General features: G+C 34.4%; 2 protein-coding genes across 13 annotated transcripts; one reads left to right on the top strand and one right to left on the bottom strand.

Moving 5' to 3' along the window:
- Positions 1 to 4322: 4322 nt before the first annotated feature.
- LOC125200504 (RING-H2 finger protein ATL56-like) lies at positions 4323 to 4784 on the bottom strand. Its single transcript, XM_048098141.1, has one exon. The coding sequence runs from the start codon at positions 4782 to 4784 to the stop codon at positions 4323 to 4325; it is 462 nt and encodes a 153-aa protein (XP_047954098.1).
- A 2145-nt stretch (positions 4785 to 6929) lies between these two features.
- Positions 6930 to 18408, top strand: LOC125200830 (tRNA(His) guanylyltransferase 2-like). Of its 12 annotated transcripts, XM_048098617.1 has the most exons (28): positions 6930 to 7069; positions 7296 to 7443; positions 7512 to 7646; positions 7730 to 7774; positions 7982 to 8151; positions 8313 to 8398; positions 8504 to 8545; positions 8677 to 8948; positions 9031 to 9162; positions 9240 to 9284; positions 9362 to 9531; positions 9691 to 9776; positions 9951 to 10064; positions 10153 to 10297; positions 10586 to 10679; positions 10749 to 10880; positions 10961 to 11005; positions 11295 to 11464; positions 11610 to 11695; positions 11780 to 11890; positions 12052 to 12314; positions 12398 to 12529; positions 12608 to 12652; positions 12743 to 12912; positions 13000 to 13085; positions 13275 to 13382; positions 13457 to 13583; positions 17919 to 18408. In XM_048098617.1, exons 2-28 carry the CDS (start codon positions 7340 to 7342, stop codon positions 17924 to 17926), a joined length of 3123 nt encoding a protein of 1040 aa, XP_047954574.1. In that variant the 5' UTR covers positions 6930 to 7069; positions 7296 to 7339; the 3' UTR covers positions 17927 to 18408. The 12 variants fall into 12 exon arrangements, 10 of the variants coding, with proteins under 10 accessions (XP_047954574.1, XP_047954573.1, XP_047954583.1 ...); XM_048098616.1 differs by lacking the exon at positions 17919 to 18408 and having other exon boundaries at positions 10153 to 10288; positions 13457 to 13733; XM_048098626.1 differs by lacking the exons at positions 12398 to 12529; positions 12608 to 12652; positions 12743 to 12912; ... (2 more) ...; positions 13457 to 13583; positions 17919 to 18408 and having other exon boundaries at positions 11780 to 11867; positions 12052 to 12191.
- Positions 18409 to 19769: the final 1361 nt, after the last annotated feature.

Below are 19769 nucleotides of genomic sequence, written 5' to 3' on the forward strand. Positions count from 1 at the left end.
AATAATTAATAATTAAAATATAATTATATAATATAAATTGTATAATAAATAATAATTAATTATATTTTATAATTAATAATTAATCAATAAAGTCATAGTGCAATTTTAATTTATAAAATTTATTCAATTATAATATCCATAAATATTATAATTATAATATAATAATTTATATTTATTATTATAATAAATGAGTATAATACTCTATGTAACTATAATTATAATTATATTAATATATTATGATGGATAATCCATATTTAAACTATGCATCGTAATAATAATTATAATTATATAATTATTATTATTTATAATTAGTAATTTATTAAAAATTTTACAGTATTATTCTTTTTTATAAATAAAAAAATAATAAGTATATTTTTAGTTCGGTGTTTAAATTAAATATAAATTTAAAATTTTGATATTTTCCAAACACAGGAAAGTAAAGTTACTAGGAATCATATTCTCAGGATTCACTGGAATCATTTTCCTTGCCAACTCTACTTTCCCGTCAATCAAACATGGCCTTAGCGTTAATTTGTGTTGGTACGTCCAAGTGTAAACTTAGACTTAAAAATAAGGTAACATTTGATTTTCACTGTCGATTTACATTCGTACCATTAGCACATTAAATAATATACTCCGTATATAGTTACACATGTATATAACTTAAGTTATAATCTGTATCCACGATTACAATAATTATGGTAGCAAGTGGATGATTATATTCCTTTCCAGCTATATAAATCTATTTCAATCTTCACACATCAATTTTTTTTTTAAAACTGTCCACTATAGGAGTTCCGAATTCTTACAATAAATGGTAATAAGTCTCATATTTCACTAATCTTTTTCCGCTCACATTTATTATAAAACTAATATTTCATCCGTCTCATTTAAGATGATATGCTTTCCTTTTTAGTTTGCCCAAACTAAGATGACATATTTCCTTTTTTTTATTGGGTAACTTTCACTCTCTAATTAATACTTTCAACCATTTTTTCTCACTCCTATTTATATATTCATCTTTCTTTCTCTCTCTATTTTAATTCTTACACCCACATTTTCTCTCTCCAATTAAATACATTATCCAATAGATCCTAAAATCCCGTGCCGGCTAAGAAATGTGTCATCTTAGCCGGGACGGAGAGAGTATATAAAAGTAGGACTTACATTATACTCCCTCCGTCCCATTTCAGGAGTCCCGGTTGAGTTCGGCACGAGTTTTAAAAAATGTAAAGAAAAGTTTGTGAAAAAAAAATAATGGAATGTGGTCCTACTTTTTTATATTAGTTTTATAATAAAATGTGAGTGGGAAAATGTTAGTGGAATGTGGGGCCTAATACTATTTATGGAATATTCCAACCGAGACTCCTAAAGTGGGACACCTAAAAATGGTAAACCGGGACTCCTAAAGTGGGACGGAGGGAGTACTATCTCTTTTTACTCACTTTCCTTTACATTTTTTAAAACCTGTGCCAAACTCAAATGAGACTCATAAAGTAGGACGGAGGGAGTTTCATGAAATTTAAAATTGATGTTAATTAAAATATATAAATATGCATGGGAAAGTTTTATAGTACTATATACTACTTGGCAGGATGATGATTATTTTGAATAATCTTCTCAAAATAAGACCGTAGAACCAATCATATCTATTAGATATAATTAGGGGTGGGTAGGTACGGTATACCTTACCGAAATCACCATACCGTATACCTTACCGTAAATACGGTATGCGAAAAAGTCATACCTTTACCTTACCAAAGTTTTCGGTATACCGAAGTTCGGTATACCTTATTTTCGGTATGACGAATTTCCATACCGATACCGTAACTCATTTTCGGTATACCGTACCGAAATTCGGTAAACCTTACTTTTGCGGTATACCTAACTTTCAACATCAATTAAAATAGAAAATTAGAGTTTTTAGAATATTATTTATATTTTATAATTTTAAAAATAAGTTAAATATAATTTATTCATAATTATATTTATATTTCACAATAGATTTTATAATTTTAAAATATATAAAATATATTTTATATATAAATGTATTTATATTTTTGTGGTATATACCTTAGTTTACGGTATATACCTTAATTTATGGTATATACCGAATTTCGGTATGCAGCGGTAAACCGCGGTATTTGAAAATTCATACCGTTACCTTACCAGAATCTTTCGGCAAGTTATCATACCGTACCGAAAATTCGGTATTTTCGGTATTTTTTCGGTACAATAAGGCCGGTATTTCGGTATTTCGGTATTTTTCCCCCGCCCTATATATAATCCACTTATTCACACACATGTAATGTGATATATAATTAAGTATGATGTTAATGCGAAAAGGGTGTAAATGTCTATTAAAGTTAAAATAGTTACGAAAGAAAAATATCAATGCATATACGGATGCTATGTGCGAAAGAAATTGAAATTATGTGTGATATTATCATACATACATAATGCTTACACACACTGATTTATCAGTACACTAACATACACTATTATGGACTCATGGTGTATACTAAACTGATACTATATACATTGATTTACTAACTTAGAAAACTGTTACGGTGTATATTGATATTGTATTTGAAAAAAAAAACTGATATTACACATATACTATATTACTAATATACTGATATCACTTTCCGAATATATATGAAGATGATGCTAAATATTATCGAATTTGTTTACGTGAAATTCAAAAATTTTAACATACTTTTTAAGAAATTCAAAATTACTTAAAATTTCCATTTTATCGTAAAACTTAAAACTAACGGCCAATATATTGGTGAATAGATTTAGACCATATATTTTTCAATAAGTCAACATAATGATACTGTTTCAACTTTCAACTAATTAATATTCCGTTTATGAATTATGAGAACCGTCAATAAAATTGTGTTGATCATGTTATCGGTTGTATATAATTGCTTCTAAATTTAAATTTATCGAAACTTTTCATCTAGTTTCTTTCATACTAAGAAGAACTATTGGAACTGGTTTTGTCATTTTCTACATCTCATACTATTGGAGTATTTAATTATATATTTATTTGAAATTTAAAAAAAAAATCACACATATATAATCAAAGTCTTTGTTTGAAATGGATCCATCTAGAAAATATTAATGAAATTGCAAATTATGCCCACATGTTTAGGAGGATATATAAAATAATTTTGTTTTTCATTATTGGATCATTCATATTAAAAATTCTTCAACTTCTGTATTTTTGAGTTTCCTCCTCTAATAAAGTGAATTTTTTCTTTAACACTATATATATCGAATTATTTTTGTTATCTATAATTTTTTTACTTTTGATAGTGTACTAATGTTCATCGGATAATTGATTGGCCCAGAATTGAGTCTAATATACAGTAGATGTGATGTGAGTATGTGACGTAGTGTTGTTTATATTCATATAAATAAAACATTTTGCGTTAAAAACATGTTTTATTTCCGTTTGTGACGTTTCGTTTTCGAGGAATTCAAACCACACATGTCGTAGATTTTGATAATCCTATCTATTGACACATGTAACAAGCGACGCCATAAAATATTATTATTGTTATTGTTATTGTTATTGTTATTGTTATTGTTATTATTATTATATTTATTTTGTTTTATACTAGTCGTGACATTTTATAAACGTGTGTCAAACTAAAATTGTTGTTTTCGTTTAACTTTTTTCTACAGTTGGTCCTTGCATATAAAATTTATTACTACTATAAATGAATTTATAAAATAGACATATAGTACTAGTAAGAATGAAGAGAGTAAAATTAAAAACTAATCATTAATATTTCTTCTGTCCCATAAAAATAATAATATTTTTCTTTTATGTGCATCACATGAAAATAGGGACACTATTATTTTCTGTCCATCCCATAAAAATATTTAATTTTCATTTACGAAAAGCTCTCTCCAGCTCATTATTTACAAGTTTTACTACTAAAATCTACCATTAATAAACACTTAAGACAATGTGGATCTTACTATCCCCTAAAATTATTTTAACTATCATTCATCGTTTTTCTTTTACTTACCAGTTACTCATTAATTCATGTGTTATACCAAATGTCTCAGATAAAATAATTTTACTGTAGGAGTAGTACTTTATTTAATCAATTAATAAATGAATAAAAATTTAAAGACCACGTAGTACTGAACTCAATACCAAAAAATCTTTGACCTCGAATATCAACCACCGTGCCACCATACCAACAATCTACGTCAAATTTTCGGTAAATTACGATAAATTTTTGTTGAACAATAAGATCTTTCAAAATTCAAATTGTGTATAATGAATCAAAAATCCCTAACTAAAAATAGCCATTAACATTACATCCACCACCATCCAACGCATTCAACAACGCCAAAGCAAACTTCTTCTCAATCCAATCCCTCTCCTCCTTCTCCGCCTCGGCCTCCTCCGCCTCCGCCTCAGGAAACACCGCAGCCCGGCACAGTGGGCACGTCGCCTTGAACCCCTTCAGCCACGTCTCCACGCAGCGCCGGTGGAACGAGTGGCCGCACGCGTCCAGCTCGCAGCACTCGCCCCCGGCCTCGGCGAAGCCCACCAGGCAGATGCTGCACTCGCCGGGATCCGGCAGCTTCCTCTTCACGGCCGCCGCGAAGCTGCGGCGCCTCGTGAAGATTTGGTAGTGTTTGAGGAAGACGCAGAGGGCTAATAGAGATAGGTAGAGGAGTTTTGGGAGAGTTTGGAAGAGGAAAGTGGAGAGGATTTTGTTGGGATAAGAGAGTAGTTTTGCTATGGCTCCCATGATTTTTCTATCACAGATAACTCATGTGGTTTAAGTTGGAATATTTATAGGGGCGAAGCTACTTTGGGGTCTGGGGTGGGGCCATCGGTCTTGACAACTTTGAAATTTTTCATGGGCATTTCTGTAAAATATGTTTTCCGCTAGCCTTTTTTATTCACTTATATTTCTTCAAATGATACAAACAATGCTCATCATAATCATCGATAAGACTTTATCTATTAAAGATGTTACATTTATTTTTTCAAATAAAGTTTTCTCTCAAATTAATTTAAATATATTATTTTCTCTCTTTTTAACATACAAAACAATATTTTCTAAAATCTTATCATTATCAAGTGTGACATCTATATATTATGGGATTGATGAAGTACTAATTAAGTATACTTTAAAAGATAAATGGCAGATATTTTGTTGAAGAAAGTTAATGAATGGTCTAAAAACTAATGTAGATTAATTACCCTAATTTCTGTACTAATAATCCATTCATGATTTTCCTTTGGTTGACCCAGTTACATAGGAGTATGTTACTATTGAAGTCAATTACATAATTTATTGGCCGCATAGAACTGAAAAACACCTTTTCCGGACTAGTAAGTAAAATGGGCCAACTAAAGAAAAAGGGCCTAATTTTATGACTTTTGTATGCATCTATAATCTATGCTAATGAAAAGAGAGTAACAATTCGTTGATGTGTCTTTAAATAGTAGCACGTGGTGTGTCCAATTAATAATAGTTGGAGAAAGAGAGAAAATAGGGATGAGAGAAGTGGTTTGTGCAATTTGGTTAATTAGATACGTTACGTTTCAATATATATTGATTTTTTTTCCTGGTTAGTGTCGGTTGATCCCCGTTAAGTCGTTAACCCCTAACTTCGCCAATTAATCTCGGTTGTTTGTTGTTCACTTTCTTGTGTCTTTCTTCTTTCTTTTTGTATTTGTTTGCTAGATGTTAATTGGACTTACCCACTCAAATTGTCGGGCTATTTAGGTGTAGGCTATCCTATTGTGGATTTTTCAACATTAACCCTAAACCTTCGGATTCCAAACTAACCCATAAAAATATTCGGGCCAAAAAACTTTCAAAAAAATTCTGTCTATTAGCAATTTTTCCTTGATGATCCATACGTATAAATCAAAGGCGTATAGAGATGAAAATGTTTTTCATCATTTTCATGAGACTTGTTTGGTGACTTTTAGTTCCTACTTTGGATGTATAAGTAGTTAGGCATAATTTGAGTCTTTATAACATTACTACAAGTGCAAAACCTGTAAAAAGGAACCAAGTCTCATAGCAATTTATACTACATGGTATTTCTATAACAGAATGTTCAAAAGGTCAACATATAATGATCAAATCTCTTCTTAATCTTAATTATAAAATCAACTAACATTTACAAATCTTCAATAACATTTGGAGATAGTCTTTCATCTTGTTCAGCTGTGAAATCACATCAAAATTCAAGAATCAGCGGAACCTATTGAATATTGAAAGTAGATATATAGGGCTCAATGTTTGTTTCTGCGTACCCTTTATATAGGGCTTTTATAAAATAGTACTCCCTTCGTTCTCAGTACATTTACTTTTCAGCACGAGATTTTATGTAGTATTGTTTTATGAGTTAATGAGAAAAGAATAAAGTAAAAGAGAAGTAGATATGGTGTTATTCTATTTTAGAAAACGTATAAATTTTAATGGTACCATCTAAAAAGGAAAACTTTCATTTTTAATGAACAGAGATAGAGTAATATTTATGGCAGTAGATCATTCTATTGCTAGACATGTATTCTCCTATCAATTATACATATTAATCACCAATATTTTCCTTAACTATCTCTTCTTCTTTTGGTAGGTTATCTCGTTGGTATATTATACAAATAGTTTTTTAACCTAATTTATTTGTAGCATCTCCTTTTTCATGAAACAAATCACATCTATCTCACATTATTTGGCATACAACTAGATTTAGTTATTGCGAAACACAGACAAAAGTTGCCTCAACAATTTTTTACTTTATTTGAGCAACTCTATCAGGCCAGCCCGATCAATCCGCCAACCCAATATGAGCTAGCCTGAATAGGCCGATTTTGTATTAGAGTTGCGATTTTATAGCCCTAACCCAATTTTATCAATTATTCGGGCCAACTAACTCAGCCGACGCCCACACCTCTGTTCCCTTCCTTCCCTCTTTTCTCAACACTCTGAAACACACGTATATAAATAGCATCTTTCAAATAATTTGTCGCAATTTTCGACTGCCACATCTCCTCCCCAACTCAATTTTCAAGGTAAACATTTAGCCTATTTCTCTTGGATTATAGGTATGAATCAAATCCAAATTTCTACGTTAAAGCCTAACTGTTTCTGTACTTGAATTGTAGGAAAGTATGATAAATCTCACCTCGAACTAAAACGACCGAGAATTTTATTGTTTCTGGATTTGCTGGAATTTTTATTTACTAGAATTCAAATCCTAGCTGTTTTTATACTCATTGATTGTTGCCATTGATGCAGTCTCAAACTAGACTAGATCGATAGAAAGTGTGCAATTTAGTGAAATGGCAAATAGCAAGTACAAATATGTGAAGTCATTTGAGGTGGAGGATAGGATCATGCTGCCCAACACCATCATCATCCATGTTCGTGCCCGTGATTTCGGCCGGTATGTTGTGAAGCATAGTTTGTAGACAAGTAGTTTGAGATAATAAGTAAGTCCTTCCATTCATGTAGGTTTTCTCAAGTGCATAAGTTTGAGAAACCAAATGATGAGAAGAAAGCATTAGAGCTGATGAATGAGTGTGCCAATGCTGTTTTGGCGCAGTTTCCAGAAGTTATATTCTCGTATGGTTACGGTGATGAGTATAGGTATTAAACAACATATCTCACACACAAATCTCTTCCCATTGTTTTGGTCTATCATAAGAGTACTTTTATTTGCTTGTTTGTAGTTTCATATTCAAAAAGAAAACCGAGTTCTACAATCGTCGTGGCAGGTGAATTTTAAACAATTTTTACTATCTCTAAATAAAGATGTGTCATTATTCCATGTTTTGTTGTGTTATTACAAAAAAGTATGTATAAATTCATGTCTTTGATTGCCAAGTGCACTTTGATTTATTCTGTTTTATTATGCAAATGAGTTTTGAAGTATGATCAAGATCATCAGGATCATGATTGCTGACTAAAAGTATACTTTGCAGCAAGATACTCTCTGTTATTGTGTCTTTCTTTACATCCACTTATGTTACCAAGTGGAGGGAACTTTTTCCTCAGAAAGAGTTGAAATATGCCCCTTCATTTCGGGCTCGAGTTATTTGCTGTGCATCTATGGAGGTTCTTCAAGCATATCTTTTATGGCGGCAAGGTGAATGTAAGTTAAATTTGCTTGTACATCGGTGCTAATCTACGTGATAAAATTCTAGATCTTGTCAGGGAAATGAAACCTGCTTATGTTGTAGTGCTGTCGTTGTACTATATACAATGCTCAGGTCTTGCTATGTAGAAAATTGAAATTTAATATGCTTTTGGCAGGTCACACAAATAACCAGTATGCTACTTCTCTTCGGGAGCTGATTGAAAGAGGAAATAGTAGAGAGGAGGCACAAGCCACATTGAGGGTAAACTTGAGATTGTTTAAATCTTTCTATTTTTAATTTGTTTGTATTGTGTATTTATCTGTTGAAATTTGAAAATGGTACATTGAAGTGGAAATGTGGTTTCAGGGATCGATGTTTCACCATGGTACATGCACTCTCACGACACAGGTAGTTGCTAATATTACGGCCTTGTGCTTGTTGATTTTCAAATGAGCAGAATGGCTCGATTTTTGTGTTTAACTAGAAGATGCTTGATTAATAGAACTTACACTAGTTAAACTATCTCCTGTTGTGACTAGGTTAAAGATATTGAGAAGTACAAAGATAATGGCTCCACTGTCAAAAGAAGTAGGAAAAAACGTAAGAGGGAAGTCTTAACAGTTCACTCAGAAAATATTGCATCAAAAAGATTTTGGATTGAAAAAAAGTGTTTATCGGAAGAAGAGGTGGGACAATTTTGTGAAGAGTTGAACGAAACTAGACCTGAGTACATCAAATCTTTCCAATCCGAGAGCAGATTGATGTTGTCCACCTGGATCGTTGTTTGCATTGATGGCTGTCATTTCCACAGGTAACTACTTACTTTAAGTGGAGCTCCAAATTGGATCAGACAATAGCACTCAGTGGCTCTACTTTCTTTGGGCTTATGGTAGGTTTTCTGATGTTCATGAATTTGAGAAGCCAAATGATGCACAAGCTCTCAATCTTATGAATGCATGCGCAGTTGCTGTTGTGGAAGCATTTAGAGATGTCGTTTTTGCTTACGGTGTCAGCGATGAGTACAGGTCATTAATCAGTTTCCACATCATCTCTTTTTAACTATGTGTGTATGTGTTTGACAAGTTATTTGGTACTTTCTCAGCTTTGTTTTCAATAAGGACTCCGAGCTGTATCAAAGATGTGCCAGGTATCTCTTCAGTTACGATCTTGTTGCCTCTGTTCATATTATCCTCTTTGTAGTTTACAATACCTTTTCTGGTGCAGTGAGATAGTTTCTTCTGTAGTATCTATCTTCTCTTCAACATACACGATGAGATGGAATGAGTTTTTCCCGCAAAAAGATATGAAACACCTACCATATTTTGATGGCCGTGCTGTTTGCTACCCATCCAGTGAGATCATCAAAGACTATCTAGCATGGAGACAAGTTGATTGTAAGCTTAGTTTCTCAATCCCTCAATCCTATTTCTGCTATGATTTGTGTAATTAAATGGAAGCTCCATTACTAATGTGTGTATAAAGAATTATAAAGTCATCCATGTATACCAAAAAGAAAAATGATCTGTGGTATAATCATTACTCCCGATTTGCAGGTCATATCAACAATCAGTACAATACTTGCTTCTGGTTGCTCGTGAAGTCCGGAAAGAGCAAGAGAGGTGCACAAAAAGATTTGAAGGTAGTCAGTCCTTTAGATAGTTTCAGGATGTATAAAACGACCTTGTGGTGATTGATAATGATCACATGGATTATTTAAGTCTGTTTGAGGTTTCGACCATGCTCATTCCATTCTTCTCTATTTCTTGTTTTGTATATTGGCTCATACCTACTTTTTCTTATTTCTAATTTGCAGGGTACTGAAACCCTGGAGAAAAATGAACTTCTTGATAGACTCAATGGAGTTCCCAACTATTACAACACATTGCCACCTATGTTCCGCCTGGGTTCATCCGTTTTCTGTGACAAAGTGAAGACTCTCTCTATGTTTCAGAAACTTCATTTGATTACTAATTATCTGTGGCATCAAGGCTAACTTGTAGCCTGTGTTTATGTAGGACAACGAACAAGGTGCTACTGGCAGGACAGATGTTGTAGGACATTGCAACATAATCGAGACAGGCTTCTGGGAAGCGCTCCCTCAGATACTAGACGAGAAGGTGGATCGTTTTAAAGCAGTTCAAAAGACCACTGGTAAGAAAGGTTGGAATGTTACGCCATGAAACTTCCTCGGTGGCCAATTTTGAAATTCCGCTGCTTAATATATGCATGATTAGAGTTGATTCATTTCAGCTTTCGTAGAAATTAATTAGCGCACATGTGTGTTTTTGGCCCACTCACCATAATTTAATTTAATCTATTACAAAACTTAATATAGAAACTTTGTTTCATTTTACTTGCTGCTGATGTTAATGGATTATCTTTTTTTTGCCTCATCAATGTTATTAGTGAGTAGTTTGAGTAATCATATACAATCCAATCTTTATGAAGGTGTATCCTATTTTATGAATTCATTTGAGGTGGAGCATGAGATCATGCTGCCCAACACCATCATCGTCCATGTTCATGCCCGTGATTTCTGCAGGTATGTTCTGAAGCATAGTTTGTAGACAAGTGTAGACAGTTCTTTAAGATAATAAGTCCTATCATGTAGGTTTTCTGAAGTGCATAAGTTTGAGAAACCAAATGATAAGAAAGCATTAGAGTTAATGAATGAGTGTGCCACTGCTGTTTTGGAGCAGTTTCCAGACATTATATTCTCGTATGGTTATAGTGATGAGTACAGGTAATCAACAACATATCTTACAATACAAACAAATCTCTTTCCATTGTTTGGTCTATGATACTTTTATTGGTTGTCTGTAGTTTCATATTCAGAAAGGAAACCAAGTTCTACCAGCGGCGCGGCAGGTGAATTCAAAAGAATTTTTACTTTTAAAAGATGGGATCATTATCTCTAAATAAAAGATGTGTCATTTACTCTGGCAGGTAGCAATATTCCATGTTTGTTGCGTTTTTACAAAAAAGTCTGTATAAATATTGCCAAGTAGACTTTGATCTCCCTGAAAACTAAATTTCGAACTTTGAATATAAAATTTAAACTTTTATTTACTCTATTTTATTATGCAAAAGAATAAGTTTTGAAGCATGATACAAGATCATCAGGATCATGATTGCTGACTAAAAGTATACTTTGCAGCAAGATACTCTCTGTTATTGTGTCTTTCTTTACATCCACTTATGTTACCAAGTGGAGGGCTCTTTTTCCTCAGAAAGAGTTGAAATATGCCCATTCATTTCGGGCTCAAATTATTTGCTGTGCATCTGTGGAGGTTCTTCAAGCATATCTTTCATGGCGGCAATATGAATGTAAGTTGATTTTTCTTGTACATCGGTGCAAATCTACGTGATAAATTTCTATGGCACCCGTTTATGTTGAAGTGCTGTCATTGAACTATATACAATGCTCGGGTCTTGCTATGTAGAAAATTGAAATTTATTCTCCTTTTGGCAGGTGACACAAATAACCTGTATGATACTTGTCTCTGGCAGCTGATTAAAAGTGGAAAGAGTAAAAAGGATGCACAAGACAAACTGAGAGTAAACTTGAGAATATTTGAATTTTGCTATTTTCAATTTGTTTGTATTGTGTATTTATCTGTTGAAGTGGAAATGTGGTTTCAGGGGTCTCTTAAACAAGACAGAAATGAATTGCTTTACCAGTGTTTTAACATCAACTACAAGAAAGATATTCCGGAGATGTTTCGCCAAGGTACATGCATTCTCAAGACAGAGGTAGTTGCTAATTCGATTTCTTCTTTTCCCCTTCTTCGTTTCTTTAGATCTATGCTGAACTGGAGCTGCTATGTTACCTAATATTACGGCTTTGTGCTTGTTGATTTTCAAATGAGCAGAATGGCTCGAATTTGTGTTTAACTAGAAGATATTGTGACTAGGTTGAAGATATTGTGAAGGATAAAGATGATGGCAACCCTGTCACACCACGTTGCACGAAATTATTAACAGTTCGCTCAAAAAATATTGCATCAAAAAGATTTTGGATGGAAAAAAAGTGGTTATCAAAAGAAGAGCTGGGACAGTTTTGTGAAAAGTTGAACAAAACTAGACCTGATCAGTACATCGAATCTTTCCAATACGAGAGCAGATTGATGTTGTCCACCTGGATCGTTGTTCGCATTGATGGCTGTCATTTCCACAGGTAACTACTTACTTCAAGTGGAGCTCCAAATTGGGTCAAACAATAGCACTCAGTGGCTCTACTTTGTTTGGGGATTGTGGTAGGTTTTCCGATGTTCATGAATTTGAGAAGCCAAATGATGCGCGAGCTCTCAATCTAATAAATGCATGCGCGGTTGCTGTACTGGAAGAGTTTAGAGATGTCGTTTTTGCTTACGGTGTTAGTGATGAGTACAGGTTATTACTCAGTTTCCACATCATCTCATTTTAACAATGTGTGTATGTGTTTGACAAGTTAATTTGGTACTTTCTCAGCTTTGTATTGAATAAGGACTCCGAGCTATATCAAAGACGTGCCAGGTATTTCTTCTATTACGATCTTGTAGTTTAAAACACCTCTGTTCGGATTATCCTCTTTTGTAGTTTAAAACACCTTCATTTCCGGTGCAGTGAGATAGTTTCTTCTATAGTATCTATCTTCTCTTCAACGTACACGATGAGATGGAATGAGTTTTTCCCTCAAAAAGAGACGAAACACCTACCATGTTTTTACGCCCGTGCTGTTTGCTACCCATCCAGTAAGATCGTCAAAGGTTATCTAGCATGGAGACAAGTTGATTGTAAGCTTAGTTTGTCAATCCCTCAAAATCCTATTTCTTCTATGACTTGTGTAATTAAATGGAATCTCCATTACTCCCGATTTGCAGGTAACATCAACAATCAGTACGATACTTGCTTGTGGTTGCTCGTGGAGTCCGGAATGAGCAAGAGCGATGCACAAAGTTATTTGGAGGTAGTCAGTCGTTTAGATTCGTTAATCACTATAGTTTCCGGATGTATAAAATGACCTTGTGATGATTGATAATGATCACATGGATTATTCGAGTCTGTATGAGGTTTCGACCATGCTCATTCCATTCTTCTCTATTTCTTAGTTTAGATATTGGTTCATACCTTTGTTTTTGTTATTGCTAATTTGCAGCGAACCGAGGAGAAGAATGAACTTCTTGATAGACTCACTGGAGTTCCCGACTATTACAACACATTGCCACCTATGTTCCGTTTGGGTTCGTCCGTTTTCTGGGACAAAGTGAGGACGAAACTTCATTTGATTACTAATTATCTGTGGCATCAAGGCTAACTTGTAGCCGCGTGTTTATGTAGGACAACGAAGGAGGCGGCAGAGTTGTTGTAGGACATTGCGACATAAACGAGACAGGCTTCTGGGAAGCGCACCCTGAGATACTAGACGAGAAGGTGGATCGTTTTAAAGCTGTTCGAACGACCACCGGTAAGAATGGTTCGAATGTTACGCCTTGAAACCTCCTTGGTGGCCAATTTTGAAATTCCACTTCTTACTACACTTGTTTGTTTTTGGCTCACACACCATAATTTAATCTAACTATTACAAAACTTAAAATAGAAATTTGATTCATTTTAGTTGCTGCTAATATTTTTTTTTTTGCCTTGTCAATGTTATTAGTGAGTAGTTTAATTTTCTAGTTAATATATTTCATTAAATTTATAAATTACAACCTAGAGAATAGTTATAAATCAAACAAAACGTTTGTGCATAGTTGTAAAATTCCACACAGCCTAGAGTCCTTCCTTCAATTATATTGATATTTTTATTTCTTTTTATTATTAAATTTCCTATTTTTATTTAATTTTATTATTTGTAAAATGAAAATGAGCGACTAAAATTTTTAAAGTCGATTGAGTTGCGTACCGTGATGTGCTGTCCTGACCGTGGCCGCCACACTCCTCCTTACCATGCAACGGGGCCACACCGTGACTGTGTGTCGTCCTGCCTAGCCATCAAATGCGTTGCGTATCATCTAAAATACTTATATTGTCCATGATTTAAAGTCCCCATTTAACACAACGTAGCTAGAGTGTAATATGTGACTTTAAATTGTGGACTTTAGCATATTGCAAAATGAGATATTATTTCTTGAGAATTCGTCGGTGATATACTAATTTCTTTCAATTTAATAGTATTATTTCTCAGCTAGCTTAATTTATTTCCTATTGCCAACTTGTTGATGGCTTCAAGCCATAATCAGCGCTGCCTTTGTAGACCAATGAAATTTGTCGAGAACCATATAACATATTTCAACTTGTGTACTAGTTACCAAAAAAAAATTATTTAATATTTTTTGTAACATGCTATTGATGACCAATAATTCCACTCAGCCAATTGCAGCCCACCATTTCAAAAAGCATACCCACAGTTTCCAAAATCCCGCCACCACCACCACCACCACCTACCAACTCCTCCCTCTTCACCTCCATCAACAATTTCCATTCTCAATTTCTCCTCTCTCTCCTCCCTCTTCACTACCAACTCCTCTCTCTCCACCACTAACTCTTCTCTCTTCACCATCACTAAATCTCTGTGATACAAAAGAACTCATCCCAAAAGACTCACAACTGATGTGGAAATTGAGTTCATAACACTGTGTTTGATAATTCATATTCCAATTGGGTGATGGCGGCTTATGGTGCAGCCATTTCTCTCAAGAATACGATTCAGAGTATTCTACAATCGCCTCGCATTTCATTGGTTTCTCCCTCGCCACAAATCTCATATTCTTCGTATCCCGACGTGTTTAAAACTCCATATTTCAAAGGGATGATGTCTGCTTTTGGTAAAGCGATTTCTCTGAAGAATAAGATTCGACCCCAGCAACTCTCTGCACACATCCTACAACAGGTATACGATGCCATGTGTCGTTTACAGAAAGTTCTGCTGGAGCTGGATGAGACGAGCTGCTGCAAGATCAGGACGAAGGTGAATGCTTTGGATGAACGTATCAAAGAGGCCGTATGGGAATTCGAAGATTTACTTGAATCCCATTTCTATGATCAGATTCTTCCGCAAATCGAAAGGTCATCTATAAGTGAGAGAGATCACTTGCCTTTCTCTTTAGATCTGCAGAGTCTGCAGCGCTGTGCTGATTACTTACTCGAGAGGCTGACACCGATGGAGGTGGAGTACGGTGTTGAACTGGAGAACATGCCTGAAGAAGAAGGCGAACCGATTTCCTCAAGAATTGATTTTGCTGGAATCAACTCGGAGATGGTTGGATTGTCCGAGGAATTTGAACGAGTCCGGGACTATCTACTTGCAGAAGAAGATGAATGGAGATGGGTAGCGGTTATTAATTGGATATCTGTTATTGGGATGGCAGGGGTTGGAAAGACAACTCTGGCAAAGAAAGTATTTGATGATCCAACCATTCAGACACATTTCGAGCTTCGAGCATGGGTCAAAGTGGGCCGAAAATGTGAATCTAACGAAACGTTACGATGCATTCTAGCACAACTGGATCCCAACACTCGCCAAGGAGAGGATGACGATGACATTGAGAAATTGGTTGGAGTCTTGGAAGAGAGACTCAAGGATAAGAAGTGTCTCATTGTGATGGATGATATATGGGAATGGGACAGGCGACTAATGGATAGATTGCCAAAAGAAAATGTCCGAATCTTGCTTACAAGTAGGCTAAGATTTAATGAAAAATCTCCATCATTTATCGGAGAGAATAATGCAGTCTTACTTCGAAGCTTGCTAGGAGATGAAGGATCTCCATTTCAAGTAGTAAGCTTATTGAATGATGAAGAAGGTAAAAAATTACTAGGTGAGAAGGTGTTCGGTGAGAAGGGTTTTCCTACTGAGCTAGATAAATTGGGAGAGAAGATTGCTAAAAAATGTGAAGGTCTTCCACTTATGATAGTCACAATTGCAGAGCTCCTAGCTAAAGAAGACAAGACCCCAGAATTCTGGACTGAGGTAGCCGAAAAACAACATAATTCCGTCTTCGAGGATGCATATGATCAAATATCTGAGGTACTTTTCCCAAGCTATGAATACTTGCCTCAGTGTCTAAAAATGCTCTTTCTCTATTTAGGAGCTTTCCCTCCATATAGTAATATAGAGATAATAAAGCTCTACAATCTTATGAGTGCGGAAGGGTTTGTTGAACCGACTAAAGAAAACACATTCAAAGATTATACAATAGAATGCCTTGGCAAGCTTTCTGACTCGTATCATCTTATTCTATTCGGAGCAAATCTAAGATTTAGGTTTTCGAGCAACAATTTTCGCGTGCATTCTTGCTGGCAGCACTTGTGTAGGAAAGAAGCTAGTAAGACCAAGTTTTTGCATATTTTACAAAGTTGTGATGATGTTGTGAAAGATCAGCGTCGTTTGGGTGCCCATTGCAACACTTTATTTGCTTTCCAGGAAGTGTATAATTCAATAAAAAGTGATTGTGCATCAACGATCCGTTCTCTCTTTTGCCTAGGTCCTTATCACCAATATCCAGTGCCAATACATGCTATGGATTTCAAGTTACTCTCGGTACTAGATGCTCTTAATGTCCGCTTTTACCATGTTCCACTTGAAATTCTGAAACTAGTTTGTCTAAAGTACCTTGCACTAACTTGCAACAACGAGCTTCCGGGTTCCATATCCAACCTTTTCCACCTTCAATCATTGATTATTGGACAACATATGAATATTAAAAAGCGTGGTAGTCACTCATATATGCCAGTGGAAATATGGGACATGCAAGAACTGCAACATATTGATATCTATGGAAGAGACCTACCCACTCCCAACTCTGATGCTACATTAGACAAACTTACCGGTGTTTGGGGTGTGAGTGCAAAGAGCTGCACTAGTGAAATTCTCAAAAGAATCCCTAATTTAGAGGAAATATTAATCCGCATGGAGTTGAAGCCTTATGATGACGATGATGATGTTGATTATTGCAACACACTTAGTACCTTAGGTAATATATCTGTAGAACTCCAGAATTTGAAGAGCCTTGTATATGTTGTAAGGAACCCTGAGATGAAGTATGAGTTTATGGTTCCTCTTCAAATGTTCTCATCAAGTCTGACACTTTTGCGGTTGGATGGGTTAGGGTGTCCATGGAAGTACATGAATGACATTGGTTCGCAGCTACCAAATCTTACAAATCTCACCTTAAATCAGTATGCCTTTAGAGGTCCGGTGTGGGAGATCGAATCAGGATGCTTTTTGAAACTTGAGAGACTTGTAATTGAAGACGCTGATTTGGTGTTCTGGAGAGCTCAACAAGGAAGCCTCCCAAAGCTTAACTTCCTGAGGTTAAGTCATTGCTACAAATTACTAATGATCGATTGGAGGCGTGATCCATCAATGGGCCAAGCAACAATTGAATTAGTTGAGTGCAATCCCTTAGTTCTCGTTCCCACCAGCCTATTACCCGCAGAGCTCTTTACAGTTCGTTACTCATTTTCCTTTTGAGATGCGACGTAATAGCTATACTCTCAGCTTGGTTAACAGGTTAGCCTTCCTACATCATCTAATTTGCTTAAACCACATCAGTTCACTTCTTTTTTTAAACAAAATGTTTGTGCTTGTATAATGCTGTAGCATGTGTGTATTAGGTTGATGGTTGATCTTTTTTTACTAGCTAGGCTATGAACGAGAGAACTTTTACATCGTTTTTATGCGGCTTGGGTTGCTGTAACTCGGACACCCAACACAGTACCAAAGATATCAACCACATGCTCATTATGATTGTTGTTTAAATCACTTACCATGTATTGAATATTCATCAATTGTTTTCAGGCAATTAAGACAGCAGAAGGGTTAAGGTGCCACATTATCCCATCATTTCACTTGTATTACCATGTTTTTTTTATGTTCATTTAAGAGTATTTGTTTGTTGTAATTAAAGAGTATATATTGGTTTGTTGTATGTTGTTGAGGATTATGTTTGATTTGTATGGAAACATTTGATACTGGTAGTAGCATCGGGTGACAGCAACGAGGATGAAACAGGAGCTGGTGTCGAGTGGAAGAAGCCGGGACGTCAAAGAGGCAATCAAAGAAGCCCGTGCTACTTCAGGATTATGTTTCTTGTTTGTTTTCGGTATTTTATTATCTATTTTTATTTTAAACAATTTGAGTCGAGCGTATTATAAGCTCCGTTTCGGGTTTTCTTGTTGGTTCTTTCCCGGAATGATCGAGTCGAACCAAACCTAGGGTCCTTACTTATTATAAAAAGGGATTCTGTGCATTGAAAGTCATTCATTCAATAAAGCAGAATTTACCTGAAGATCTTGTCCCAATATTTAAAAATGCTTTCCAGGGATGTAATCAATTGCTAACTAATTACCAATCCAAAATTGAGACCAATTTTCAACCATTAGATTAGAAGATCTTGTGGTTAATATAATGCCAAGTGTAATATATTTTAAATTTAAATAATTATTAATTAAATTAAAAGGGTATTAATGTCAAATCCTATATGTAGTAATTATAACTAACTACTTTCTCTCTCCTCAAAATCATCTCAAATCTTTAAATTTACGTAACTCTCTCAATTTAAATTATTTTTTTCGCAAAAAATATATCAAATTAAAGATAATTTAATAAGGATTCCAACGAGATCTCAATTGTATATGTTCCGACGATGTTCGGGTGATGAAATTTGATAAATTATATTTCAATTTTCATACATATTGATAAACAACTTTTATCAACAAATGCAACAAAAAAATCTCAATATATTTGGAGAACAAAATTTGTTGGATTTTGTTGAGGATCATGAAACATCAATGTTAATTTATGTTTGATTTCTGTGAAAACATTACATGTAATTCAAGGATTATATATAACCTCTCCGCATTGTACATGATTTCATTTCATTTAATTTGTATTACCATGTTTTTTCCTAAATTTAAGGATATTTGTTGAATTCTGGTGAGGATTGTGAAACCTAAATTCAAGAATTCTATATATATACTTCTCCATTGTGCTTGATTTTTACTTTGTTTCGATATTATATCGAATCCGTTGATGCGTTTTTATATACTCCTACTAATTAATTAAAATGCCCATATTCTTGTAATATCTTAATGAGATCACTATGTGACCTTGGTGTTATTTTTTGAAATTCCACCAAAGTTTCTTGTGAATATATATTTGATTACGTGTTATATTGGTTTGAATGAAATCATTGTATCTGCTCTATACAAAAAGCATGTATATATAAACAGAATACTTCCTTTGTTCCAACTAATTAAATTGAATTATATTCTTTTTTTTAAGATGTTCCAACTATATTGAGTATTTCTCTTCTTTTTTTTTTTTATAAAAGAACAAAATATCTCATCATCTCCGTCTTAGCAAGATGACACATTTCTTGGTTGACACGCGATTGTAGGAGTTATTGGCTTATGTATTTAATTAGATAGAATAAATATTAAAATAGAAAAAGAAAGAAAGATGAGTATTCTAATAGGAGCGAGAAAAAATGTGGTTGGACTTGGATGTATTAATTGGATAGAGAAAATTTCTAAAAAATGAAATGTGTCATCTTAGTTAAAACAAAGAAAAAAGGAAAACATGTAATATTAAGTGGAACGGATGAAGTACTTTATTTTATCATCACTTTAATATCTTCCTCTATTTCTC

This window comes from Salvia hispanica, chromosome 1 (genome assembly GCF_023119035.1).
Source record: "Salvia hispanica cultivar TCC Black 2014 chromosome 1, UniMelb_Shisp_WGS_1.0, whole genome shotgun sequence".
In the NCBI taxonomy this organism is placed as follows: Eukaryota; Viridiplantae; Streptophyta; class Magnoliopsida; order Lamiales; family Lamiaceae; genus Salvia; species Salvia hispanica.